The 26,875-nt window shown below is 54.9% G+C and overlaps 5 protein-coding genes across 15 annotated transcripts; 3 read left to right on the forward strand and 2 right to left on the reverse strand.

The window, feature by feature from the left end:
• Positions 1–636: 636 nt before the first annotated feature.
• Positions 637–7,946, reverse strand: MCM7 (minichromosome maintenance complex component 7). 4 transcript variants are annotated; one of them, XM_077907938.1, is made up of 15 exons: positions 7,789–7,946; positions 6,616–6,695; positions 6,158–6,322; positions 5,862–5,986; positions 5,595–5,775; positions 5,148–5,285; positions 4,693–4,842; positions 4,395–4,509; positions 4,174–4,305; positions 3,840–3,923; positions 3,163–3,556; positions 2,788–2,871; positions 2,018–2,186; positions 1,175–1,284; positions 637–1,010 (listed from the first exon to the last, which is right to left on the reverse strand). In XM_077907938.1, exons 1-15 carry the CDS (start codon positions 7,817–7,819, stop codon positions 809–811), a joined length of 2,160 nt encoding a protein of 719 aa, XP_077764064.1. In that variant the 5' UTR covers positions 7,820–7,946; the 3' UTR covers positions 637–808. The 4 variants fall into 4 exon arrangements, with proteins under 4 accessions (XP_077764064.1, XP_077764065.1, XP_077764067.1 ...); XM_077907939.1 differs by lacking the exon at positions 7,789–7,946 and adding an exon at positions 7,266–7,341; XM_077907941.1 differs by lacking the exon at positions 7,789–7,946 and adding an exon at positions 6,954–6,977.
• AP4M1 (adaptor related protein complex 4 subunit mu 1) lies at positions 7,867–11,981 on the forward strand. 3 transcript variants are annotated; one of them, XM_077907949.1, is made up of 16 exons: positions 7,867–8,026; positions 8,235–8,306; positions 8,403–8,491; positions 8,834–8,940; positions 9,020–9,116; positions 9,248–9,358; positions 9,437–9,517; positions 9,738–9,800; positions 9,907–9,973; positions 10,070–10,123; positions 10,266–10,372; positions 10,474–10,568; positions 10,808–10,852; positions 11,087–11,137; positions 11,237–11,348; positions 11,449–11,981. In XM_077907949.1, exons 2-16 carry the CDS (start codon positions 8,249–8,251, stop codon positions 11,668–11,670), a joined length of 1,359 nt encoding a protein of 452 aa, XP_077764075.1. In that variant the 5' UTR covers positions 7,867–8,026; positions 8,235–8,248; the 3' UTR covers positions 11,671–11,981. The 3 variants fall into 3 exon arrangements, with proteins under 3 accessions (XP_077764075.1, XP_077764076.1, XP_077764077.1); XM_077907950.1 differs by lacking the exons at positions 7,867–8,026; positions 10,808–10,852 and having other exon boundaries at positions 8,079–8,306; XM_077907951.1 differs by lacking the exons at positions 7,867–8,026; positions 8,235–8,306; positions 8,403–8,491 and adding an exon at positions 8,520–8,679.
• On the reverse strand, positions 11,866–25,343 carry TAF6 (TATA-box binding protein associated factor 6). Of its 6 annotated transcripts, none has more exons than XM_077907948.1 (15): positions 25,245–25,343; positions 16,557–16,772; positions 16,365–16,451; positions 16,068–16,221; positions 15,851–15,907; positions 15,617–15,736; positions 15,241–15,386; positions 15,057–15,134; positions 14,848–14,949; positions 14,559–14,741; positions 14,027–14,101; positions 13,781–13,906; positions 13,113–13,286; positions 12,691–12,888; positions 11,866–12,432 (listed from the first exon to the last, which is right to left on the reverse strand). In XM_077907948.1, the coding sequence occupies exons 2-15, from the start codon at positions 16,710–16,712 to the stop codon at positions 12,052–12,054; spliced, it is 2,037 nt and encodes a 678-aa protein (XP_077764074.1). In that variant the 5' UTR covers positions 16,713–16,772; positions 25,245–25,343; the 3' UTR covers positions 11,866–12,051. The 6 variants fall into 6 exon arrangements, with proteins under 6 accessions (XP_077764074.1, XP_077764073.1, XP_077764069.1 ...); XM_077907947.1 differs by lacking the exon at positions 25,245–25,343 and adding an exon at positions 20,573–20,790; XM_077907943.1 differs by lacking the exon at positions 25,245–25,343 and adding an exon at positions 20,552–20,789.
• Positions 20,848–25,201, forward strand: CNPY4 (canopy FGF signaling regulator 4). The gene is made up of 6 exons (XM_077907963.1): positions 20,848–21,100; positions 22,933–23,059; positions 23,155–23,251; positions 23,484–23,606; positions 24,106–24,223; positions 24,425–25,201. The coding sequence occupies exons 1-6, from the start codon at positions 20,989–20,991 to the stop codon at positions 24,571–24,573; spliced, it is 726 nt and encodes a 241-aa protein (XP_077764089.1). The 5' UTR covers positions 20,848–20,988; the 3' UTR covers positions 24,574–25,201.
• MBLAC1 (metallo-beta-lactamase domain containing 1) lies at positions 25,300–26,875 on the forward strand. The gene is made up of 2 exons (XM_077907953.1): positions 25,300–25,602; positions 25,849–26,875. The coding sequence occupies exons 1-2, from the start codon at positions 25,304–25,306 to the stop codon at positions 26,615–26,617; spliced, it is 1,068 nt and encodes a 355-aa protein (XP_077764079.1). The 5' UTR covers positions 25,300–25,303; the 3' UTR covers positions 26,618–26,875.

Genomic DNA, 26,875 nt, shown 5'->3' on the forward strand with positions numbered 1-26,875 from the left:
TACACTTGACAAATGACTGCTTTTCCAGGCTAAGTGAATTCAAGTCTTTTTCACCAAGTGCAGAGGAGTATTTTCATTTCTGTGAAGGACTGCCCAAAAGCTCTGATCCCATGGCATGATTTATTGCCAAGAGGGAGAGGTTCTCTTTGTCTTCTTTGCTAATGTTTACTGAGTGCTTACTACAGCGCTATCTATCCACACCCGACCCAGGAGCACCCCTCAACACTAGGAGGCAGAGCCCATACTTTAAAGGGACTGGTATACACAATTATGTGTGCCAGTTGTTCCATCTCCACCTGCCACCCTCCAGTCCCATCATCGCCCCTAGACAGAGCTTTAGAGTAGGAGTTGGGGATAAAGGAAGATATGAGCATTGAGGCATTTCAACAAGTGGAAAAGGAGAGGTGTTGGTTCAGAGGCTTTCCAGAGCCAGGGGGTGGGGGCACAGTAGGCCCAGGGGGACTGGAGATCTAGTGCAGATACGATCTCCACACAGGACCTATATACAGGCCAGGGGCACAGTAGGGAGGATCAGTTCCTGGCAGGCAGAGTGGGCGCTTTAACTCCGTAAATTTATGGAGTATATGGGGTAAGACACTGAAGGGAACGAGACTCTAGAAAACCCATAATACCCTGTTTGAATAGAATATAGCAATCTACAAACACTTTATTAGCAAGAATAAAACAAGTGCAGCTCAGGAGAAAAGGGGGGGGGTCTTCCTTTCCCCTCAAAGGCATCATGAGGTCTCTTGAGGGAGGGGTGGGTCAGCACAAGGGGGGACCCCAATGCCTCACAAGCTGGATGGAATCAGACAAAAGTAATCCGTGTCCGGGCAGTATTAACCTGCCAGACGTTTAACTCCTCATACTCATCTAGAGCCGCCTGGAACTGGGCAGGCGTGAAGCCTCGGGATATGCAGCGCTGCTCCGCTTCTGAGAACCGCACACTTCGGCCCTCGGAGACCAGCTCCCGGACAGTGGCAAAGATCACATCTGCGGGTCTCTGGGTCCTGGAAGAGCATGGGTGTTGTGTAAGAGCAAAGGACCCCAGGCCAGTGTTAGGATCTGAGGCCAACATCCCCCCCGTGTGGATGCAGAAGCTGTAAAGATAAAGATTAGTCTGCTCGAGAAAGTCAAGGCACCTCCTGCTGCCTTCTCCGCTCATACCACTCACCTCGCCGTCTGCCCCTTGTCGCCCAGAAGGGAGTCCTTTGACATCTCCATTAGCCTTATGGCTTCATTCACATCTTCCTTCTCCACTGTGTCCACCATCCGCAGACGCGCCTGCGGGGAAGGTAGGGAGAGATGGGAACGGGAGGAGGGAATGGAAGCAAGTCAGGGAGCCCCCCTCGCTGCGGCTGGAAGCCAGGCACCCCCAACCCTGAGAGGAGAACCCCCCGCCCAGCAGCCGCAGTGCGGGGCCGGCACTGTCAGACCGAGACAAGTGCAATGCGCGGGCAGCGTCCAGCAATTGCCCAAGTCTCCGCCTCTCAACGCTGGCCAGTCCCGGGGTTCAGCTGTCCTGGGAGGGAGACCAGACCCTTCTGAGCTCCCCCCGGGGGCTCCCCCACAGCGGGACAGACAGGGCAGGGGGAGCTCGGCCAAGAAGGCGACTGGCAGAGAGGTCGCATCCCTGGGGCTCGGGAAGTGCTAGCTCAGCAGTAGGTCAGGTAATCACACTACCTGCACGAACAGCACTTTGGAGCCCCCGGGACTAAGGTCCGAGGCGTGCGGCCACAAAGGCCGCTTTCTAGTGAGGGGCCTACGTCCCAGGGAGTGGAGGCGACCCTGTCCATCCCGTGGTGAGGCTGGAACGGTGGGCGCAGACCTTTCCCTCCGGGAACGCCGTGCGTGCCCTGCCGGAGCAGCAAGTACCCACAGTGCGGTAGCACGGAGGACCGCTATCTGCACTGTCAGCACTTTAGCACCGGCAGGGCCTGAGTGGGAGGGAGGCGGCCTGGGGCGAAGCAGGCGGGGGCCCGGTAAGCAGCGGATGGCCCCCCCCCACCACGCTCACCAGGGCGGTGGACAGCCGCAGGATGGCCAGCAGCGTCCGGGCTGATGTGTAGGTGGCATCCTTGCTGGCCCAAGCCTCTCGCCTCATCTCCACATATGCTGCTGTTATGTAGTCGGCCAGGGACTCAGGCACCGTGGGCTGCTTCTCCCGGCACATGGCGATATAACGTCTATGGGAGAGAAGATTCCCGGGAAAGCAGGACCCAGAGTTTTCCATTTAAGAAAAACACTTACAGGACACCCCTCCCTGCCATATAAGTGGGGGAAAAACAAATTAGCTTGAACATCACTGATGGGAGTTCTCCAAGAGTTTTTATAGGACTTAGATAAGATAAATACATAAAAATACATAAATACATCTGTCATAAAAGATGGTCAAGTCCCCCTCCCTGAAGCTAGGACTTCTCTTACTTCAAGAGAACAAAGTAACAGAGAAGGAGAACTAAGTGATTACTGGGACCCCTTGGACAGACCCTGGGGAGCAAACAGGCAAATATTTGGAGCAGCATCCAACTACACTTAAGATCTGAACCTGCCTCCACCTGGAGACTGGCAGCTGGTGTGAAAGGTTCTGATGCCAGGTTCTTGTGAGGCCAGGTTGGGGGTGCCCAGACTCCCTGTCCTCAGCCCCAGACATGTAGTGCCCTCAGCCCCAGACATGGGGCGATAGTGAAAACCACCCTGTGTTCCTGGAGACACACACACGGCACCAACTGCTACTACGTGGGGGGACACGTCGTGCATCCTGGCCTTTCTCCCTGGCTCTCCTACCTCATCAGTTTCATGTCCAACGGCTCAAACTGGGCTGGGGGCTGCCGGCTGTGCTGGTGCACGTAGGTGATGTGCTGGGCCAACCTGGGAAGAGCAGAGGCAAATAGAAACCACCTCCTTGGGACTCCACACCCTGTGCCCGGCTCTAGTCATGCCTCAGCTCTACCGTCTCTTCACAGTGCAATTGGGAGTCTCTCTCAGAAAACCCTCGCCAGTATTTCTCTCCTGACCTCCATTTTCCTAAAGAACTATGGTCTAGCTCCCACACTAAGAAGGGAATTTCTGTAAGTAGGGAACCGAGGAGTTTCCAATGTCTTCTCCTTCCCTACGGATCATCAGGGATGTGTGTCCCCTGGAGTGCTGAGCTTTACTCACCGGAGATCATTGTCCCGGTCAGGCCGGTCCTGGATCAGCCAAAGGAGATCAAATCGGGACAGCAGCGCAGCAGGAAGCTGTATGTTCTGCTCCAGACTGCGGCGAGGGTTGTAGCGCCCGTAGGCAGGGTTGGCGGCGGCCAGGATGGAACAGCGGGCATTGAGTGTGGTGAGAATGCCGGCCTTGGCAATGGAGATGGTCTGCTGCTCCATGACTTCATGGATGGCTGTGCGGTCTGCCTCGGCCATCTTGTCAAACTCATCAATGCAGCACACTCCCTGGTCAGCCAGCACGAGGGCCCCGCCCTCTAGGGTTAGTTCTCCGCTCACAGAGTCTCTCAGTACAGCCGCTGTGAGCCCCACTCCTGAGGAGCCCCGGCCCGTCGTGTACTGGCCTACACAGCAGGATCAGGAACAGGAAAAAAAGCAGACATGCTAAGGAAGAGGAAAAGGAATAAAACAAGGAAAGAAGCAAGAACAGGGCTGAAATGAGGTCTTCCTGGGAGCACTCTACCGATCTATTAGGTTCAGGCTTTTGCGAGGCAGTGAAGAATCAAGTGTATGCAATGGAAAGCCCTCTCCTCCCTGACCCCACCCCCACCCCCACCCAAGGGACGGACTAAGTGCCAGGGTCCCACCATCTGGTACATGCACCCCTCCCAGGATTCCGCTACTCACTGCGGGGTGCCAGGCGATCGATGTACGATAACAGCTGGGACTTGGCCACACCTGGGTCCCCCATCAGGCAAATGTTGATGTTGCCTGGAAGAAGGGGTGAAGCCCCCAGATGAGCCTTCTGTCCATGCAAGTGCCAAACAACAGACCAATTCTTTTGAGATTCTGCCCAGGAACCAGTACCATCTCTTCTCATCCCTCCCCAGGCCCATGAAGCCAAGAGGCTAACTCTTTTTTTTGTCCCGGGACACAGCATCACAGATTTGATCTGTGTCACAGGGTACTGGTCCTTGCCATCCTGCTCCCTGCCAACCATCCCCTCATTTCCCCACCTTACCCCTGATCTTCATGCCCCGAGGAGACTGATCCACCCCTCCCACCAGCAGGAGCAACAGGGCCTTTTTCACGTCTTCGTGTCCATAGATCTCCGGGGCGATGGAGGCTGCCAGCTTCTCATAGAAATCTTCCTCTGCAGAAAAGTTCAGAGTATTTGGGAGAGGGATGAGGGGTGGGGGCCAGGAAGTAGTTTGTGTTTCCAGGCTCCCCCAGGGGACTCACCTGTAATTTGCCTCAACTCCTCCCTGCTTAGCTCTACAGCCGCAGACTCGTCGTCCTCACTCTTGCTCATTTTCACAACTCGGTGGGCTTCCAGGTAAGTTTCAGAGAGGAGACCCTTGGGCAAGAAAACCCAGGGCCATCTTTATGGATGAAGGCCCTTTAATGTGCCTGTTAAAAGGATTCCCTCAGGAGTTGCTTAAAAACCTTATGTGCTACTTTATCATTGACAATTCTCTGTGGAGGCGGTGAGAGTGGAGAAAGGGGAACATTTCCTCCTCCTTTCAAGCCCTTTTCTCACCTGTACCACCTGTCGGAACCCAGTGCGCAAGATGGGCAAGAAGATGCCAGTGACGCTGACATGGTCCCCGGGCTGGGCGATCCTTGTGTTTTCACCTTCTACCAGCACGGTGATGCTACGAGGGATGTTTCCCACGGGCACTTGGTCACTCTACAAGGGGAGAAGACCCATGGGCACAGAGAAAGGAATACAAAGCCTATCTATAAGGACCTCCTCTTTCTCGGGCCCAGGCATCCCATACCCTACTTCTCAGCCTCAGATGAACCAACTGGAGGGAGCCTAAGATTTTTGCACCTTCCCAACTCAACTATAAAGTTCAAGTTAAACCTCCTTCCCACTCTAGGTGACCTCTCTGCCTTAGCCCCTTTTGTTCTTTCTTTCTTCTGCTCTGTGACTATAGAACCTAAGTGGACACCAGAACCCCACCCTCCCTGGGCCACATACCACAAACTCACATGTTCCTGCATCTTCATCTCTTGGAATTTGATGAATTTGGAACCACGTGTCTGCAGATACAGCCGCCCTCCTGAGCGATTGGTCTGGCACTCCTGGCTGGGGCACATGATCAGAGGCATGAAAGTAGGAGACTGGATCTAGAATGCAAGAAAAGAAAAAGCAAAAAGCCATGAGTCCGTCACCTGAGTCAACATTTCCTCTTCCCCATAGCACACATCGCACACTGCCAACGTTTTGACCTGTCCTGAGTCAATAATCATAGGAACCAAAAACCCATAAAGGACGATGGAAAGACCACTACGGACCAGAAAAACAATGAGAAGTAAACACACAGTTGTGTTTCATAACGAACACAGCAAATAGCAGATAACTACCAGGAGTTAAAAGTAATTCTGGGGCAAACCACTAACAATTAAATATGTTCCTATTCCTTGCTCCCTACATACCGGCTGGTAGGTCTCTGCTCCACACTGGTCACAAGTGTAAGTGGCCACCACCATCCTGGGTTTGACTTCGGAGACACGAGTGACAATTCCACGTACAGTGACCAATTTCCCCACAGAGTCAGCCCGTACTTCCCGGATCACACGAGGCTTGTTACTGCTTGGGCCTTGAAAGTAGAGCTCACTAAGGGAGAGAAAAGAGTCATTACAAAGGTTCTGAAGCACAAGCTTGCACAAGCTTCCACAGCCTTCCTCGCTGAGACCACTCACAATCTGCGCATGAGTTCGGGAGGGTACTGGTTCTGCGGGCTTCGGGCTGCCCCAGGGTCGCGGCTCCGCTGTTCCATCATCAGCCGATGTTCAATGTAAACATCCAGAACATCTTTGTTTACCACCTCAAGAGAAAAGAAAGAAGAAAAAATGTGTGGCAGGACTAGAGAACGAAAGACCACAAAGGGAACCAGGCAGAAATTACTGCCCCCTTTCTGCCAACTCTGAAAAACCAGTATCTGAGAAGCTTCCGGAAAGCAACCTGTGTTGCCCTGTGTTGTCCTGCAACCACTCACCTCCCTCTCCTTGTACTGAGGCAGCAGCTCTTGTACAGCATCAGCAAAGAGCCTGGTGTAGCGTCTGGCATTCTCACAGATGGAGTCCACCAACTCAGGGTCATCCTCAGCTACATCATCTAGGTCTATGTACATTGCCACTTGTTCCCGATGAGCCAGTTGAACCTGGGGTAAGGATGAGACAGAGCTGTGTACACCATGGTCAGCAGTGTCCCCCACCCACAAGGGTAGAAAGAAGCATGAGACAAAGCAATACTCACTTCTCAGCCCCCCAAAGACAGCCCTCTAACTTCTAAAGAACACACTGCTCATTACCCACACAGAATGACTTCCACTTACTAAATATTAAGAATCACACTGAAGCTGTTACCTACATGTACACTTACTGAAGCAAGCCAGGCCACCTCTTACAGCTCCTTAAGCAACCACCCATTCCCTCCACTTTTTCTATGACTCACCAACTGGTTCCCGTACTTGAACTGCTTCTTGCCAAATTCATCATCCTGATAAAACTCTTGTAGGAATTTCTTAACCTTTTCTGCAAGGAAAACGTAAATCATGAGAATGAGTCTTTCAGATACTTTACCACAAAACCCCTTGATACGCTTCTTTAAAAAACTCGCTTTTACTTCGTAATTCTTACCAAGTAGAGCAGAACTCCTTCTAACAGGTCTATTCTCACCTAGAGAAGGGGCCCCGGGCAGTCAGGAGCTTTACCCAACAACCTTCCCCCAGGGAATCCCAGTGTCTCCCCTGGTTACAAATCTCAGTACTCGTTCCCAAAGGCCTTTCACACCCCGCCACACGCTCTGAGCTCAAGGTTCTCAGTTTTTCTTCCACGCGTTGAGATTCCTCTTTTTCTTCGGTCTCCTCAGTCTCTCCACTAGGCCCAGCCTGCACCCCACCCCCTCTCCCGCCACTGCTTCCGCTCTTAGTAAACAAAGAAGCACATGGGCCCAGATGCAGCCGCCTCACAGCCCGGGATTCCTCCGCCCAGGGCGGGAGCCCGTCCGGCGATTGGCCGGCTCGTCAAGGGCCACTCCGTCCCACCCGACCACCTCCTTTCTCGGCCTCCCGCGAAGCCCCCCAGTTTCAGGCACGCCCCCACCCTGAGCAGCTCTTTCCGAGGCCGCGGCGCGGAAGGACACTGTTTACAGACGACACTCCCTCCAGCGACGTCGCGCAACTTCCGCCCGCCTTCACTTCCGCTTAGAGGTTGGCCTAAAATGGCCAATCCCGGCACTCAGCGGCCGGGGCCCGCCCGCCCCCGGGACTCCGGCGCGTCTCGAGAGGGCGCGGGCGCTCCGAATGTCTAAGGGCGCGCAGGGAGGGGGGCCCGGGGTCCTTGTCCTTGGGGGCGGAAAGCCCTTTGGGTCTCCTGAGGTCCCGGTCTCTCCTGGGCGCGACCCTCCCCCGCCCACCGCGACCCGCCACTCCTTCCCCAGGCATGACTGGCTCTTCGACTTCGGCGGCCCGCGCGCCTCCCACGCACCGTCTGCCTCTGCCCTGCAGCCTCTCGACCCTGCCTCTGGCCGCGCGCCCCGGGGCCCCAGGACGCCGGCTCACGCCAACAGGTGTTGGACCGCAGGCTTCCCGCGCAGGCCGCTCCTCCCAAGTTTGCATATCCTCACCTTTCTCGAGCACGTAGTCTTTAACTGCCATCGCCCGTGCGGCAGCAGCTGGCGGGCTCAAGGCGCTCACTCCCAGGACAGCAGAAAGCGTCCGCGCGGCGGGCTCCTGCCGACCAACCGAAATTGGCGCGAAACGTCGCCCCCCACGTGACGGGCGCCGCCGCGTGCGGGCCTATCAAAGAGGAGGCCCTTTGCCCCTCCCACTCTCCCGCAGGCCATAGCTTCGGCCAATCACCAGGCGAGTCTGGACTGAGTGACGGGGCAGCGGCGCGGGCACCCGAGCTGCGGAGAGGCGGGGCGGGGCGGGGCGCGGCGGGCGCCGGGTTTCCCGCGGTCCGAGCTGGCTCGGACCGAGAGAAATTGCTCTTAAAGGACCAGCCTACGCGCGTCCTTTTGTTCCGGGGCCGCAGGGCGGGGCAGGCCCAAGTTTCGCTGTCTCCTTGCAGACTCTCCAACCACCATGATCTCCCAGTTCTTCATTCTGTCTTCCAAAGGGGACCCGCTCATCTACAAGGATTGTATCCTTGACCTGCGGGGCGGGAGGCCTGGGTGGGAGTAGTGCCCTAGAGCCCGCCCGTGTCGCCGACTCCTTAGCTGTCCTTCCACCCGGTCAGTCCGCGGGGACAGTGGCGGTCGGGATGTGGCCGAGCTCTTCTACCGGAAGCTGACGGGACTGCCCGGAGATGAGTCCCCGGTTGTCATGGTAACCTGCGGCGGGGCTTGGGGTAGGCTCCCGGAGGGCTGGGGGGCGCCTCCTTCCTCCCAGGACCGTTTCCCTGAGAGCTGCCGCTGGGGGGCGCGGGCGGGGCGGGGGGTACGTTCTGCCAAGTAATCCGAGCGACAGTTTCTGGAGCGCTAACACTCTACGGGGCGCAGCTCCGCCAGTCCGGGGTAGGTACCAGGGCCACTTCCACTTCCACATTAGGCAGCTGGGTCCCGGGGCGGGGGCGAGGTGCCTGGCTCGCCCCAAGGCCCACCGCTAGCAAGTCTCGCGGGTCCTTAATCACATGTCTTCCTAACGCTCTCTTCCTCGCCTCCGCCTCAGCACCACGATGACCGTCATTTCATTCACATCAGACACAGCGGCCTCTATTTGGTAGCCACGACTTCAGAAAACATTTCTCCCTTCAGCCTTCTAGAGCTGCTCTCCCGGTGAGGAGGACAGGGCTGGGCACCTGGGCGCGGGGATACGACCGTAGAAGGGTATGCACACACAGCCCTGTTTTCTCAGGTTGGCCACTCTCCTGGGCGACTACTGTGGCTCCTTGAGTGAGGGGACCATCTCCCGAAACGTGGCTCTTGTCTACGAACTCCTGGATGAAGTGCTGGTGAGGGCCAGGGGTCTCCCCCAAGTGCCCAGTGCCCTGCAAATGTGGGCTGGGGTGGGAAAACTAAGTCCATTCACTTTCACCTTTTTCCTCCACTCACCACCCAAAGGCTGTCCTTCCTCTGCCCACAGGACTATGGCTATGTGCAGACCACATCCATGGAGATGCTGAGGAACTTCATCCAGACAGAGGCTGTGGTCAGCAAGCCCTTCAGCCTCTTTGACCTCAGCAGCGTTGGCTTGGTTAGTTGAGGGAAATAGGAGGAGGAGGGCTGGTGGGTACTGTGAAACCTGAAGATCATAGCTTTGGGTGCTTTCCAGTTTGGGGCTGAGACACAGCAGAGCAAAGTGGCCCCCAGCACTGCAGCCAGCCGCCCGGTCCTGGCCAGCCGCTCTGACCAGGTGAGCAGGGGCGTGATGGATTCAGATCCTCTGATTTTTCTTCTGGGACACGAGAGACCAAGAGCCTGGTATTCCTCAAATGTGGATAATCCCTTTCCTTACCCGTGTGTCCCCCCCCCCGGCCCGGGTCCTAGACTCCACTGCCCTGTCCCTTCTGCCTGTCCACTTTAGAACACAGGCTGTTCAGCCTCCAAGTGTCCAAATCCGTTCTCTTCCTCAGAGCCAGAAGAATGAAGTGTTTTTGGATGTGGTTGAGAGGCTGTCTGTGCTGATAGCATCTAATGTAAGTTTGGGCTCCCAAGTCTGGAACTGAGGACAGATGGCACTTGGGAAATGTTTTGGGAGCAGGGGCTGTGTCACCTGGGGATTGACCTCTGTGCCATTCTTAGGGCTCACTGCTGAAGGTAGACGTGCAGGGAGAGATCCGGCTCAAGAGCTTTCTTCCCAGTGGCTCTGGTGAGAAGTCCCAGGGCGGGGCTTGGGACAGACAGCTCCTCAGTGCTGTATATGGTGGTATCTGGCAGCCTTTTCTGACATTCTTTCCTCTGACAGAGATGCGCATTGGCCTGACAGAAGAATTTTGTGTGGGGAAGTCAGAACTGAGAGGTGAGAAGTAGGTCTTGCTCTCCTCCATAGAGGTCACTGCCAGAAGTTGTTTGGAACACAAGAGACAGGTTCTCCCCCGGCTCTCCCCTGGGTGTTCACCCCTCCCATGTGGGTTCGAGGAGGAGACTTTCTCTCCTTCCAGGTTATGGACCAGGAATCCGGGTGGACGAGGTCTCATTTCACAGCTCGGTGCTTCTGGAAGAGTTTGAGTCTCATCGAATTCTGCGCTTGCAGCCACCTCAGGGCGAGGTCAGGATTGGGCTGGCCTAGCATGTTCTGTCCACCACGGGGAAGGGAGGCAGTTCAGGGGTGAGGAGACCAAACTGATCTCCGTTCCTATCTGGTCTCAGCTGACAGTGATGCGGTACCAACTCTCAGACGACCTCCCCTCCCCGCTCCCCTTCAGGCTCTTCCCCTCTGTGCAGTGGGACCGAGGCTCAGGCAGGTGAGACCACTTTCCTGTCCTGCAACTGCTCTGAAGTCTAAGCTGATACAGAGATGTTCCCCAAACTCATTGTGGAGGAGGGGTGGTAATAGGGCCGAAGTCAGAAAAAGATGCCCTCCTGGCACAGGGACTCAGCCCTTAGTGGATTCACTGCTTGGGACACGACCCACCCAGCATGGAGGCGCCGGGCAGGGATGGTGAGCTGCCAGTGCGTAACAGTACTGTGCCCTTCTACCCAGGCTCCAGGTTTACCTGAAGTTACGATGTGACCTGCCCCCAAAGAGGTATGAGTGGGGGTTGGCCAAGCCTGGTTTTGTTCTGTGGGGTGGGACACAGTGCTCACATGTTTTGCTCCCACCTGCAGATGCATCCACTGGCTTCGGAATCCTGTTCAGTTAGAGGCAGGAGGGCTTGGGAAGAGGATGGGGCAGCACTGTGCTGAGCCCCAGCTGTGACATTAAGAGTGGGAACGAGTCCCTGCCTTCCGGGGGCTGACTCTCTTCCTTTTTCCTTTGTAGCCAAGCTCTCAATGTCAGGCTGCACCTTCCCTTGCCACGAGGGGTGGTCAGGTTAGTGGGTGAGCCACGGAGTGGACTGGGGAGGTAGGGAGTTGGCCTGCCTCATGAAGGCTGGGGCTGAGCGCAGTGCCTGTCTCCTTCAAACTGCAGCCTGTCCCAGGAGCTGAGTGGCCCTGAGCAGAAAGCAGAGCTGGGGGAGGGAGCACTTCGCTGGGACCTGCCTCGGGTTCAAGGTGGCTCCCAGCTGTCGGGCCTCTTCCAGGTACAAGCTGCTGACTTTCTAAGACCCTCTCTTCCACCCCACATTAAGCCCCAGCCTGTCCCTCTTCACGGTGAGCCTCCCTGGCCTCTGTCCCTTACAGATGGATGTTCCAGGCCTCCCTGGGCCTCCTGGCCAGGGACACTCTACCACGGCCCCTCTGGGCCTGGGCCCCGCCAGCCTCTCTTTTGAACTTCCCCGGCACACGTGCTCAGGCCTCCAGGTTCGCTTCCTCAGGCTGGCATTCAGACCCTGTGGCAGCACCAGCCCCCACAAGTGGGTGCGACACTTGAGCCACAGCGATGCTTATGTCATCCGGATCTGAGGCTCTCCAGATGGGGACATGGGCAGCAAACATGGTAGTCCGTGGAATGGAGGATGATGGGTGTTTTTTCTCCCCTTCTGGCCTGTGGCTACAGACCTGGCCGAAGAGTCCTGAGTCCTGAGAGGCCAGGAGACCAGTCCTGGTCCACAAGTTTGACCTTCCTGTGGTACCTGACACAGGAAGGTACGAGGTGGATCAGAACTTACAAATCAAACTTTTATTCTGAGGAACTGGCTGTACAATATCTAAAAAATAATAATAATAATAATAACATGGAGGAAGCAAACTATTACTTCCTTCCACCCAGCATATATACGTGTGTGTGTGTATGTGGGAGAGAGAGAGAGTTGGGGACAGGAGGCTGGCAGATGTGTGACAGCATTAAGGCGCAGGCTGAGGAGAGCTAGATCCAGGGGGCTGGGAGCCATTAGCTTTTGGAGTCCCGGGAGCTGGAGGGGGGCTATCCCCAGCTTCCTGTTTCCCCCCACACAGGGCACTGCCCCCAAGTGGGGAGGGGGCCGAGGACGGGGGTGGAGCTGGGGAAGGATGGGAGGTGGGGCCCCCTTTGCCCTCCCCTGTAGGGGGAAGAGAGACCACGATGTACTTCTGGACACTGCCGGGACCAGAGGGCGCAGTGCTGGGGGGAGCAGTGGTGGCCGTGGAGACCAGCTTGACGATAGGCTGCACGCTGGGGACCGTGGTGGTGACGGGAGAGGTAGTAGTAGAGCCTGAGCCGGGGGCTGAGGTGCTGAGGGACAGGACCTGGGGGTAGAAAGAAAAGACACTGCATGGGGGAGGATCCACCTGCTCCAGAGGAACAGCTGATGATGCTGAGGTCCTTAGGAGCCTAGAGGCTGCTGCTAACTTGAGCGCCACGCTCAGGACAAGCAGCCATGGCCTTGTGGGCCTTCTCGAAATGCCCCTTCCAGCTCCTTTCTCTGGGCATAGAGGGAACGGGGTACTTGGAGGTAACCCTGGTCATGCTCCCCACCCTCCCTGGTCCTACATGGTTCCTAGTACCTGCTGGGTGGATGAGGCGCTGGAGGATGACGACATCACAATAAACTTGGTTGGGGGAGGAGAAGGCTGAGGCGGGGCAGCAGCTCGCGCAGACACCAGTGTCTGCACAGGCAATGCAATGGAGCCGGGGACCTTCAGCAAGCCAGGGGTTCGAGGGCCTGGTTGAGGGGCCTGTGAGAGGGTCAGAGTGGGCCGGGGCTGCAAGAAGAAAGCATCAAGGTCTAAGAGCAAGGAAAGGCACCTGTTGCTGCTCCTCAGCAGGTCTCACTAAAGAGGGCCCAGACTCAGCCAACACTGCTCAGAGGACCCTGTGTTTTACAAAACCAAGCTTGTGTCTGTGAGTCCCTGCCCTGAAGGGAACCATGGCCCTGTCCCGCCCTCCTGCATGTTTCTCCACCAAACCCCTCCTACCCATCACTGACCTGAGTGATGGTCAGAGTGGTCCTATTGACCTGCTGAGCCTGCAGAGCAGCTTGGGCCCGGGCCTTGACAACATGGGAGCATAGGAGGGGCCCAAGGGACCCAAATTCTGCCCGATAAGCATCTTGATTGTCAGGTGGTAGGCGTAGCTTTGCCAGAACAGGGGCACAGTGCTTCTGCAGAGAAAGCAAAGGAAAGCCGGTAGGTGGAAAGGCTGGGACCCTTGGAAAGTGTGCCAGGGAAGGCTGAGAAAGGAAAGTGCCTGGTATTTCTGTGTGTCCCAGATGCCTGGGACAGCAGTGTGCGTGAGAGGAAAACCCAAGCACCAACTGGTGTAATGGGGCAACGTGCTGAATACGCTGGTGGTTTTTAAGGGGTGGCTGGTCTATAGGGGGACACCTTGCACAGAATGGCGCACAGGGATGCAGAAACCTTGGGGGCAGCCCAGTCCGGGGGACATAGGCTGAGGGTTAAGACCTCTTACTTCTTTCTTAATCTCTTGGTGCCTTGGTCTCCATCTACCCAACAGTATTAAACTCTGAATATATGAGGCAAAAATGGGATGAGTGAATAAAAGACAAGCGATGCTGGCTGAACACTGTACCTCTGTGTGTGTAGGGGAAGGGTGGGAACATGGGGGAGGGCAGGGAGGGAGGGGGGCTCCGGTCACCAGGAGGAGGCTCTGCACGTGGTCAGCTCCAATGCGGTCGATGTTGCTCAGCACAGGGCCATCCAGGACGCTGCGGATCCGCTCCCCTTCCTGCTGCAGCCGTGGCAGAATCAGAGTCTTAATCACCTATTGGAAAGTAAGGGGAGAAGCCAGGAGCCTTGGGTCACCACAGGGTCTCCCAGTGGGGGGCTCTTGCCCACTAGGCCCCAGGATACCCCAGTGCTTCCCGCCAAGCCAGGGCCTCACATCGTGTCCCAGCTCTGCCAGGCCTGCGATGGAGCCATAACGTGTGGTCCATGGAGTCTTCTCGTCCACCCAGCTCTGTAAAGGGGAAGGAAGAGAAATCTGGGTAAAGGGGCCCGAGAGGCTAACTGTTAAGGACCAAGTCTCATGAACACGCTTTTGTTGTGGATCATTAAGACATTACAGATGTGGCCCAAGTTTCAGGTCCCATCCCTCTGCCCTGTGTTTTCAGTGTCCTTTTCTTTCACCCATGGACCCGCCTTTGGCTTGGCTGAAGCTCTTTGTCCTAGTCACCACCTTGGGATACAGATTTGAAACTGTTTATGCTCCTCATTCTTTAGGATTTAATTATTTGAGGGAGTGGGGTGTAGAGGCAGAGGGAGAGAGAGAGAATCTCAAGCAGACTCCCTGCTGAGTGCAGAGCACGAAGACTCGATCCCACAACCCTGAGGTCATGACCTGAACTGAAATCAAGAGCCAGACACCCCACCAACTGAGCCCCGCAAGGACCCCTGCACCCCTCATTCTCACTCACCTTGGTGAAGGTCTTGGTGATACGGGACTGGATGTTGTTCGTGGTTGTGCTGAAATGCTTACAGATCTGGGCCACGAGGCGGGCAGCAAAGTCCCGGAGTGCCCAGTGATTGTCCACATCTGGCCGCAGGCATAGCTGTCTGCTCACAATGCACGTCATCACAGCTGGAATCAGCTCATGCACCTAGGCGAGAAGTGGCAATTTGGCTAATTCTGATAAATGGCTTCCTATTGGTGGCAGCAAGGTGCCCCAACCCTGGATGGAAAGGTGGGTGGGCAGGACCGCTCACATATTTTTCTAGATACAGAGTGGGGTTGTCCATCAGGGCCTTCACCATGCGCATCAGGTAGATGAGCAGGGCCAGGTTGTTCTGCACCACATTCACACGGACCTGTGGGAGGGAGGCAAGGGGGCAGTGAGACCCTTGGAGGAGCTCCCCCACTTCCCTCTTACTGCCCAGAGCCCCCTCCTGGGTCCTGGCCATCTGCGTCCTCTCACCCCCTCAGAGATGAAGGTGCTAAACCGTGGCAGCATCTGATAGAGCCCCGGGTCTGTTGCAATGCTCTGCAGTGCCTCCTGCAGGAGAAGGAGTGAGTGACGGGGCAGACAATCAGGAAGGGATTCGTGGGACTTCCAGGAGAAGGAACCCCAGGGTAAAAACAGGTGGTCAGTGGGGCCTCACCGCTCTCTTGGCCTCACAGGAGCCCACACAGGCTTCAGTGATCTCCTTGTAGTACAGCTGCTGCTCCACAGACAACTCGTGGATACTTCGTGGCTTCAGCCGCAAAGGGGCTCCCTCCAGCAGGGGCGGTGCCTTCTTCTCTTTCCCTGTGTGAATTGGGAAGACAGGTTTGAAAACAAAAGCTCCAGGAGAGGCTTCAGACTAGACAAACCTATGCTCCCTACCCAGTGAGACCTGGGGCCCGGCTCCTCTCAGATTTCTTAATTCCCACCTGGGCCCTTTGGCCCTCATTCCTTGCCCAGATCTCAGCCACCTCACAGGTGGCCATCTGGATTTAGGCCAGGAGCCAGGAGAGGCCTGGCCTAGCAGTACTGACCTTTGCCATCAGCTGGAGCAGCCCCTTGGGCTTTCCCTTTCAAGGGTCCGTCTTCCTCCTGGCCTGGCTTTGCTGACTTCAGGGGTTCCGTGGCCTCAGCCTTTTGCTGCTCTTTGGGAGCTGGTGGCAAAGCAGTCACAGTGGGGGTGATGAGAGTGGCAGGGGATGGAAAGGAAGGAGAGGGGAGGGGAGGGGAGATAGAGAGAGGGGGACTCTGGGCATGGACAAGATTACCTGGGGGTGGATTCTCCGGGATAGCTGGCTGGCAGCCTTCAATGCTCAGCCAATGAGCTGCGAGGAAAGAAGGTGTCAAGTTCAACTGCTGGGCAAGGACCCTAAGGAGTCACTCCACCCTAGGAATTTGTTTTCCATCCTGTTCCCACTTCCTGCAACTTGCCAGTGATCTCAGAGTTTCCCTCCTCCCGGCCACCTTGCTCTCCCCATCCCCAACCTTTGAGGCAGACGTCCAGGGGCACCCGGGGCAGAGGGGTATTGATGATGTCGCTCAGGTCAACCTCCTTCTCCTCGTAGAAGTAAAGCTCCCGGCCCCCGCCAGACGCAAAACGGAAAGGAATGAACTCCTGAGCGTGGAAGCCATACAGTGGCTGTATCAGGAAAGAGAGAGACACTGGGATGATAGGGAGCCTGAGGATGAATGGCTGACGGCAAATGCAGTATCTAGGAGGATGGATCTCACAATCCGGCCCCTCCACCTCCCCCCAACCTCAGTCCCACGTGTCCCCATCACCTCGACGTTCTTCAGCTTCAGCGCATAGTCAATGTCACTAGTGGTAAGCTTCTGCCGCTTCCCCATGTGCATGAACTTCAAGGCATCCTGGGGGTGGGAGACAGAAGGACCTGAGTCTGACAGCTTGAGGAAGAAGGAGGCCCCCGGCAGCATATGGATATGATGCAGGGCTGGGGAGGCAGGTCAGGCTACCTGGGCAATCTCCTTGATGCGGTAGCTGACCTCATCGGTCAGCAGCTGGCAGGTCTCCTCCTGAATCTGTGCGATCCCCATCGACTCAGCCACCACCTTCATCGACTCCGAGGGCAGGACCGTATTGCTGAGCTTCAGCTTCTTCTCCTCAGCCATTCTGGAGCCCCTCTTGCCCTCCTCCAGAGAGTGGTACCCCAGGGTGGAGAGATGGAGACCCTGGCAGGGGGATGGGATAGGCAGAAGAGATTAAAAAAAAAAGAAAGGAAAAGAAATGTGAGTCAGCAGTGGGTGTAACAGAAGCAGGTGGCAAGCCGATCCAGTTCAACACAATGTGCTGAGCTCTGATTCTGTGCTGGGCGCCGTGCACAGTAGAATAGACATGGCCTCAATTGAAATCCTGGCCCTAGACTCCGTAGCTGGTTACCTGAGCCAAGTACTCCCATTCTCCCAGCTCTGGGTTTCTTCCCCATATGTGGAATGTGGAAAGGCCTTGTTTCCTAAGGTTGTTTCTTGTATACCTTCATCTCTCCTACCTCTTCTTGTACCATTATTCGTGCTTGATGCAAACGCAGTCACAGTTAAATACAACACTCCCACTTGGAGCCTATACACCCGTACAACTGAACATGATGCAAAAACCTACAACCATCCCAAACAGTTCTCACTTTACACTTGTAGCTGTGAACCTCCAATGGTTCCACACACACTGCCGGATAATCATACCACACCTCCATGTACCCCATCTCTCTCTGTCCTAAGTGACATCTCCTCTCCCCCTCACTTCAGGCCATCAGAAGAGACCTCCACAGACTCTCACATTCACCAACCTAACAGCACTGGCACCCACATCCTCTGCCTTCTCACCTCTTTAGATATTTTTAAGTAGGCTCCATGCCCAGCACAGAGCCTATTACATGGCTTGAACTCACCACTCTGAGATCAAGACAGGAGCTAAGATCAAGAGTCAGATGCTTGGGATCCCTGGGTGGCTCAGTGGTTGAGCACCTGCCTTTGGCCCAGGGCGTGATCCTGGGGTCCTGGGATTGAGTCCCGCATCGGGCTCCCTGGATGGAGCCTGCTTCTCCCTCTGCCTGTGTCTCTGCCTCTCTCGCTCTCTCTCATGAATAAATAAAATCTTTAAAAAAAAAAGTCGGATGCTTCACCGCCCAGGCACCCCCACCTGTTACTTTAGAGGTGCTCCAGCCCCTCACCAACTCCAACACTGCTTCCACCTCCCTGCACCACCATCAAGTTTTCAACCTAAGGAATTAGTCATTTCTACCAGCCTACAAAATGCAGTTATTCCTCCCATCTTAAGAATACAAAATGTTGGTCTATGCATACAATGGAAGTTTTCAGCCTTAAAAAGGAAGATTCCAATGCATGCTACACCATGGAAGAACTTTGAGGACATTATGCTGAGTGAAATAAGGCAGCCACAAAAGGACAAATGGTGTCTGATTCCAATTATATGAGGTTCCTAGAGGAGCCAAATTCATAGGTTCTGAAAGTGGAACTGGGTTGGGCCCAGCGGAGGGAAGAATCAGGAGTTAGTGTTTGATGGCAACTGAGTTTCAGTTTTATAACATGAGTAGTTCTGGAAGGAGGGATGGTGTGATGGTTGTATAACAATGTGAACACATTTAATCTCACTAAACTGTACGCCTCACATGATTTAGAATGGTGAGCTTATGTGTATTTCACCACAATTACAAATATAAAACAGTATTTTCTTCATTTTTCTTTCTCTCCAACATATACCCTGTTTTCGGCTCCTCCTTGGAACCACACTCCCTGAAAGAGTTATCTTAACTTTCTAATTCCTTTCCTCTCCTCTCGCACCTACTTCAAGCTGGCTTTTGACACCACCAGTTCCCTGAAACTGCTCAAGGTCACGAATGACTCCACATTGCCCAACCCAAGGTCCATGGTCCATTGTCATCATACCTGACCTACCAGCAGCACACACTATAGCTACCTACTCCCTTTTGAAAACTCTTGACTCCATTGTCTTCCCCTGGCTTTCCTCCTACCTCACTGGCCACCCTCCTCTTGGTTTCCTTGAGCAGTTTTTCCTCTTCTCATGGCCTTATGCTGGAGCATCCTGGGCTCGGTCTTTGGTGTTCTTCTGTAGCTACACTTATTCCCTTGTGATGTCAACTACCCTCAATTTTCTTTTTTTTTTTTTTAATTTTTATTTATTTATGATAGTTACAGAGAGAGAGAGAGAGGCAGAGACACAGGCAGAGGGAGAAGCAGGCTCCATGCACCGGGAGCCCGATGTGGGATTCGATCCCGGGTCTCCAGGATCGCGCCCTGGGCCAAAGGCAGGCACCAAACCGCTGCACCACCCAGGGATCCCAACTACCCTCAATTTTCAATATTGCTTATAGGCCGATGGTGGCCAAGTTTATATCCTCAGCCCAGAACCTTCTTCCTAACACCATATTTGTATATCAAACTGTCGACTTAAAATCTCTTCTACAACTGAACTCCTGATCTCCTGCTCCCCACCTGCTCCAGTTTTCTTCATCTTCACAGCAAAGCCATCTACCCAGGCACTCTCTTCATTGAGCCCTCACGTTGGCCAGGTGATCCAACCCAATTCCTCTGTTCCCACTGCATAGCCAAGTCACCATTACCTCCTACCTGACTAACTTCTAGGGTCTCCTGACAAGGTCTTCCTGCGTCCACCCTTGCTCCCCACATCTATCCCAACCTAGCAGCCAGGGTGATTCCATCAAAATATAAATCAGATTGGGTCATTTCTCTGGTCAAAACCCTATAATGGCTCCCCATTTACCAGACTAAAATCGAAAATCCTGATTACAGTCTCTAAGGCCTTCACAATTTGCCCTCACCTCATTACATCTCTGATCTGCTTTCCTTCCTTTCTCCACACTGATCCAGCTCCACTGTCCTCCTGCTATTCAAACCTCACAGGCAAGCTTTTGGTTTAAGGCTTTGCTCTCTTCTTTCTGCCTGGAATGCTCTGCCCCAGATGCCAGCTTGGCTGCTCATTCCTAACACCCTACTTACCACCACACTCCAACCCCACTCTGCTTTCTCTCCCCAAGACATTTAACATCTGCTAATGTATACCGCATCATTCCTAATTGTCTATCACCACCACATCTTCCTTTTCCACCCCCTACTGTGTGGACAGAAATCTGTTATGCTCACCAACGTATACAGGATCCCACACTGGTGCCTGAGCCACTGTACTGAGTAAATAATTTGTTGAATAAATCAGTGAATTATAAGGCTTAGAGATGCAGGTGCTCAATAAATACGCGGTACCACTACTATCAAGATGAACAAGATTTAGGCCCAAGCGTGGGACCTGCTTTGTGGCCAAAAGGAGAGTGGCTCGCTTGACGTTGGCGTTAGGAAGAGTAGTGTCCAAAGTGTTTAGGACTGACTGCGGGGCGCTGACGGAGGCGTGCCGGAGGGCCGAGGGCCGAGCACGGGGACGAAAGGGTTTGTTTGGTCTCCTCGTCCCGTTGTTTTCGTGTTCCGGGAACACATTTATTCAACATGTACTCCGTGCCTGGCGCTGGGTATACAGAACGCTGTCGTGTCCCAGGTCACTGACGAGTTCTCACCCTTCAACACCCTCCATACCCTCTGCCGGTAACGGCTCACAAAACACGCTACGACCTCAGGAGCCCTCAGGTCAGCGGAGTCGGCAGGAATGCTTCACAGAAGAGGGTTAACTTGAGCTAGACGTGGGTGTAGTCGATTCCCCGGCAAGGAAGAGCCGAGTCCCCCAAGCAATGGGGTAGCGCGGGGAAGAAGGCACGGAGAGCCCACCTCATCCCCCCAACATCCTTCAATGCAAAGACACATGCACACACGGAGTCCCCACGCGCACGGACACACAACCCACCGTCCTCCTCCAGGTTCCCACACAGGCCCTTCAAGGGGCCCACTCCGGGGAAGCACTCAGACCCACCCCCTCCAGCCGAACGCCCCACGCAGGAAAAGTCTCTCACCGCCGCCAAAGCGCCGCTCACCCGGCGCTCGGCGCCATCTTGGCCCCGCCCCCTCTCGGGAGCAGGTCCTGGCAGAGAAGGAGAGGGAGTCACTGCCCCTTCCCGAGCTGCAATGAGTCTCCTATGCTCACGGCCTGAAGTGGTATAAACAAATGAGTTTTTCTGTCTACGAGCAAGGAGCACACCCTCCTGATGCAATTACTGCAGTTTATTCTTTCACTACCCAGCGGCCAGGACCCAGGAGGCGCCACAAAACCCGAGGCGGGATTGCGGGCAGCGCAATGAGGCCCCACCCCCTTCCGAACCGGGACTGCGCGTGCGCATCTCTAGCCTGACTGGGTGGACGTTCCCTCCGACCCCTTCGGAATTTAAAGGGCCCGTTGCCTTCCCGAAGTTGGTTTGAGGCAAGGGCTTGTTGGTGTTGACAGCACTTTGTCATGGGACCGATACGGTTGGGAATGCTGCTTTTCATTTTGGTTGTGTACGGCGCTTGGGTTGGGACGTCGAAGGAGGACGATGACACAGAACGCTTGCCCAGCAAATGCGAAGGTATCTAAAGGGAATGGCTCCTATTTGCCTCTCTGCCCATCTCTTTAGTCTGGGCTGGACAATCTCCTTTTAGACCTGAGGGAGATTCTGGTGGAGCCTGGCGGAATTCGAAGGGGGGGGGGGGGAGGAGCACATAGCGCTATCCCACAACTGTGGCACTACAATTCCCATGAGACATCCAGAGGAAGTACGCTTTTTTCTTGCTAGCGTAGCCCCAAGCGATCTGTGGGAATTGTAATTGAGAGACTCTGTGCCCCGGATCACCCACTCTACTGAGCATCTTAAGTGTGTTTCCCCCATGACACTAAACTTAAATCTGGGGAGCCTGCAGGAGGGGGGGGTGTGAGGCTCATACCTGTGGATATCCTCTGCTCCACCCACGCAGCGACGCTCTCAAATTACAGGCCCCACGCTCTCCTGGGGAGGGCTTTGGGGGTACGTGAATAAGCCCCTGAAGCTCATAAAGAGGCGGCCACATAAGTGGAGGAGGTTCCCCTTACGTTTGAGGCTTTGCAGAGGGTGTGTACTTTTGGATTTTACTGTGAGCAGCATCTTCTGTGGCTGCATGAGGGCGGTGATGGGGCAGGGGGGCAGCTGAGAAGAAACACTTCAGAGTTGGGCCATTGAGTGCCCTGGCTCCCTAGTGTGTTGGTTTCCTGACTTTAATTCTTCCCTGGATTCTTCTTCCCTTCACCCTGCTCCACCCTGCATGACCTGAGCCTAACTTCACCTCTCCTCCTGTCACTACTTCTATAGGCCCAGTCCTGTCAGTCTTCTCTGTAACACCTCTGCAGGCCTCCCATTGTGGTTAGAATACACCCATTTTTGGCACAGCATCTAAGTCTCTTTGTTGTATGGCGTCCACCTCTCTCACATTTCCGTACCTCAGCTCCCATCCTCCACGTGCGCATCCGTCAGCCACACTAAACTCAGCTATCACTGAGCCTGCCTTATCCTCTTGCACCTCTTTACCTTAGTACACTGTTTTTCCCTCTGCCTGGAAAAACCCTCTCCCTTCTGTATTTGGTTCTTAAAGACTTAGTTGAGATGCCAATTTCTTTGGAAGCCTTCTTCCTTTGTCACCTCCCACTATATTGTAAGCCCTTGGAGGGAAGGAGTACCTGTGTCTCTGAAGTCCTCGCATAGTGCCTGGAACATTTTAGGCACTTTTGTTACTTGCTCTGGGTTTACTTTGCTTGGCACTTCTGTATAGGCCATTCCCTTTCCTGGGACCCACCTCAGGGCAGGTCAGGTGCTAGTTGCTGGAAGACAGTGGTGGAACATATGCAATGCTCATCCTTAAGGGAATCATAAGCTAGCAGGAAGTCAAATGACCATTGAATGAATTTTGCATTTCCTAAAGAGATTAAATCTCTATTAACCTCTAGCATAGAGCCCATCATACCACATTGTCATCATTTTTTATCTGTCCCCAACTACATCAGCAATGTCCCGTGAATAGGAATTATGGGCCTTATTGGTCTCGTGTATATAGGAGCTCAATACATAACTGCAGAATAAAAGCAAACACTTACAGTGTTCACTATATGCTAGGTACTATTCGAGGGGCTTTACATTGGTTGATTTACTTAATCCTCACCACACCCCTACAAAGGAGGTTCTACTACATTGTTATCTCCATTTTAGAGATGAAGAAACCAAGGCACAGCAGAATTGCCCCATAGCTATTAAGTGGCTGAGTCAGGGGATTCTAACCTAGCCAGTCAGGCTCTGGTCTGCACTTGTAACCATTAGGCTCTGCTGCTTTTGCTCATCTACAGAATGAGTTGCTGGAATATTTGTCTGTCTTTCACATCCTTTTGGACATGTAGTGTGTAAGCTGCTGAGCCTGGAGCTACAGGAAGAGCTGAGTCGCACTGGCCGATCTCGAGAAGTGCTGGAACTGGGGCAGGTGCTAGACACGGGCAAGAGAAAGAGACACGTCCCTTACAGTGTTTCGTGAGTTCTTGGTGCTCCTCTACCTTCCAACCCCTGGGGGAGCCCTGGGAGCTCCTACAGCATCCAAGAAATCTTTGTTTCCCCTCCTCCCACAGAGAGACAAGGCTGGAAGAGGCCTTGGAGAATTTGTGTGAGAGGATCCTGGATTACAGTGTTCATGCTGAGCGCAAGGGTTCACTGAGATATGCCAAGGTCAGACTTTTCCCTAGAGCAGCCTTCCCCTTTACAGAAATGACAGGGATCCCTGGGACCCATCTCCCTCCAGTTCTGGAGTGTGTCCCCTCTCCATTGTTAGACTCCCTCATGTCACCCTCATGGAGCCCACCTCTCAGTCCCTGGTAGTTGACAGTGCTGCTGTGGCAGAAAGGGGAAGGGGGGTGGGTGGGGCAGTGAGCTGGGCTGATCCCAAATTCCTGTCTCTCAGGGTCAGAGTCAGACCATGGCAACACTGAAAGGTCTGGTGCAGAAGGGGGTGAAGGTGGATCTGGGGATCCCTCTGGAGCTGTGGGACGAGCCCAGTGTGGAAGTCACGTTCCTCAAGAAGCAGGTAGGATTGGATATTGCACTGCCCAGGGCAATGAGAAAGGAACCTGATGGGAGACCTAGATTCTTGGGAGATCCACCTGAGCACAGAGAAGGGGGGCAGAGTGAGGACCCTGTCATTGACTGAGCATTATTATAGGAGTAATAATGGAGGCTAATAATATCTATGACCACATACTGAGCACCTACTATGTGCCAGACTTGGGCCGCATACTTTCCAGCTGCTGCCTCATTTTACCCTCAAAACAACCTCATGTGGTAGGTACTGTTACCATTTCCCATTTTTTAGGCAAGGAGCCAAGACACAGAGTTTAATAGCCTACTTGGCAGAACAGGTTCTAGTAAATGTTTGTTGAATGAATAAGGATCACACATCTAGTAAGCCAAGTTTAGTCTCCTGGCTACCTGCTTCTCCAAGGTGGGGTGGGCAGACAGGAGTGAAGAGGGGAGGGTTTCCAAAGCCCAGCAGTCTAGATTCCCTTCTGACCCTTCCACTTGATCAGTGTGAGACCATGCTGGAGGAGTTTGAAGATGTCATAGGAGACTGGTACTTCCACCATCAGGAGCAGCCCCTACAGCATTTTCTCTGTGAAGGTCATGTGCTCCCCGGTGCTGAAACTGGTAAGTGTGTGGGGCTGGCCCACTACCTGCCAGGCCACAACCTCCTCTACCCCCCAGAGTAATATCTAAATCGGTTTTTTGTTTGTTTGTTTTGGTTTGGTTTTTCATCTGTTATCACTTTATTTCAACTATTTGTCAACAGTAACACTGATATAGTTTGCAAATACACAAGACTGAATCGGTTTTTATCACCCAACCTAGCGTGTCTACAGGAAACTTGGACTGGAAAGGAAAAGATCACGGATGGGCAAGAGAAAACAGAAGGGGAAGAGCAAGATCAGGAGGAGGAGGAAGAGGAAGAGATGATCAACACCCCAGGGCACTCCAAGCATGACCCAGAGGATCTTTGACCATTGCCTTTGAGTCCCCAGGAAGAGCAGGAATCATGGAGAAGAGCCTTCTGAAATCTAAGGTCCCCCTGCTCCACATAAGGGCGTATGTGTATGTGTGCGTAATCCCACCCCAGAGCTTATAGCTGTTCTCTCCTGTCTGGTCTCAGGCAGGATCCTGGTGGTGCAGCATGGCACAGCTATGGCAACAAAGGAAGGAGCAGTAGGTGGAAGGCCTGCTCCAACAGATGAGTCCTTTGCCTGCCATCTAGCCCCTTAAGTGTCAGGTGTGTGTGATGACGGCATTGAAGGCTTTCCCCTTTAAATCTCTCTAGGACTCCCCACCCCACCAAAGGTCAGTGAAGGCACTGGAGCTGAGGGTCTTGGGAGTCACTTTGCTCTCGGGGTCTGTTGTTTTAGACCTTAAAAACTCCAGCATGGACATTGATTCTCTCCGACCTATGCACACTGCCTGCGTCTAGGAGGCTACAAGCCAACAAACCGGAGAAGGGGACACTAATGAGGAGCGATGTTAAGTTAGGTGGGGGTAGATATCTGTCTACTTCATACTGATTTCACCGAGGGCCCACCATGTAGTTTCACAGGTGCCAAATTTTCTAATCGCTAGTAAAAATATTTTTAAATATCAGCCGGGCCCGTAGTTTCAAACAGCTGCCCTGCACACGTCATACCTGGCCGATGTAGCAGCGCCCAGAGAACAGGGCCGTTGGGCGCCGGCTGTTAGAAGCTAATGGTGCTTTGTAGTTTGCAGTCCAGGGAGGCTGGCAGGGGCCGGCGGGGGGGTGGGGGAGCCGATAACTATCTAGGCGCGGGTCTGTGCGACCCCCCTCGGCTCGTGCGGGAGAACGCCCCGGAATTAAATAGCAGCGTGCGGCAGCGCCTCTCGGCCACCATACTTCGGGCTTACGGGAGCTCGCAGAGGACAAGATCTCGCAGAGGACAAGATCTCGCGCGCTTTTCCGAGGGCCGATCTTCCCTTGGAGTGCGGCAAGGATTAGGAGTAGCGACGAGGCGACGTTCAAGGCTTGGGTCAGGATGAGGGAAATAAAGAGGATGCCCTTTGGGGGGTGATGGGTGAGGACCTACCGCACGACAAGTGTGGCGACGGCCGAAGACACCGAGGGACTGGCGGGTTCACGCTGAGGGGAAACTAGGGAAGGGGGATACCATCTAAGGGTGCGAGCGGGGTGGCAGAGAACCGACTTGGAAGGTGGGGCGCCTGTGGGAACCCCAAGGCCCTGGACGGTCACCCACAGCCCCGCTTCCCTTTTCCAGCTGTCCGGATCCTGCCATGAGCGGTCTAGTGCGGACCGAGCCGCTGCGCGGGGAGCCGCCCCTGCTGGTGCGCGGCGACCCCTACTCCGTGGTGGTCCTGCTGCAGGGCTACGCGGAGCCCGACGGGGTAGACGACGCGGTCCGGGCGGACGGCTCCGTGACGCTCGTGCTGCCTCAGGCCTGGGGCTCAGCCTCCAGCCACCGAGAGGCCCCGCCCGAGGGCGGTGGGGCGAAAACCGCCCTGGAGGAGGCGGCCCGTGGGCCCATCCTCGTGGACACTGGGGGCCCCTGGGCTCGGGAGGCGCTCCTGGGGGCCCTGGCGGGGCAGGGCGTGGCCCCCGGAGACGTGACTCTCGTGGTGGGCACCCACGGACACTCGGATCACATCGGGAACCTGGGGCTTTTTCCCACGGCGGCTCTGCTGGTCTCGCACGACTTCTGCCTCCCGGGGGGCCGCTACCTCCCCCATGGGCTGGGTGAGGAGCTGCCCCTGCGCCTGGGCCCGGGGCTCGAGGTGTGGGCCACGCCGGGCCATGGGGGCCAGCGGGACGTGAGTGTGGTGGTGGCGGGCACGGCCCTGGGCACCGTGGTGGTGGCGGGCGATGTGTTTGAACGCAGTGGAGACGAAGACTCATGGCAAGCGCTGAGCGAAGACCCGGTGGCCCAGGATCGCAGCCGTAAGAGGGTCCTAGGCATTGCGGACGTGGTCGTGCCTGGTCACGGAGCCCCCTTTAGGGTGATCAGGGAAGCCCCTCAGCCAAGGAACTGACGTCCAGAAGACCAGAGGACCAGTCAGAGTCAGCGCGCCAGAGGAGTCCGGGGTGATCGCTTCCAGCCCTTGCAAGAGGCGGGTGCCTAGCGAGAACAGTCATCGATATCACTGGTTCTGCAGCCAAATGAGGACCAAGGACTGGCTCAACTGTGTGCCACCTCTTGGGGCCTCCATAAAATGGAAGAATGTTCTTGAGGGGGTTATCCAAAATAAAAATAGGAAGCTGCGTGGAAAATCATGCAGCCCCAATGTAAA

The sequence above is a fragment of the Canis aureus genome, chromosome 8 (assembly GCF_053574225.1).
Source record: "Canis aureus isolate CA01 chromosome 8, VMU_Caureus_v.1.0, whole genome shotgun sequence".
NCBI classification, from domain to species: domain Eukaryota; kingdom Metazoa; phylum Chordata; class Mammalia; order Carnivora; family Canidae; genus Canis; species Canis aureus.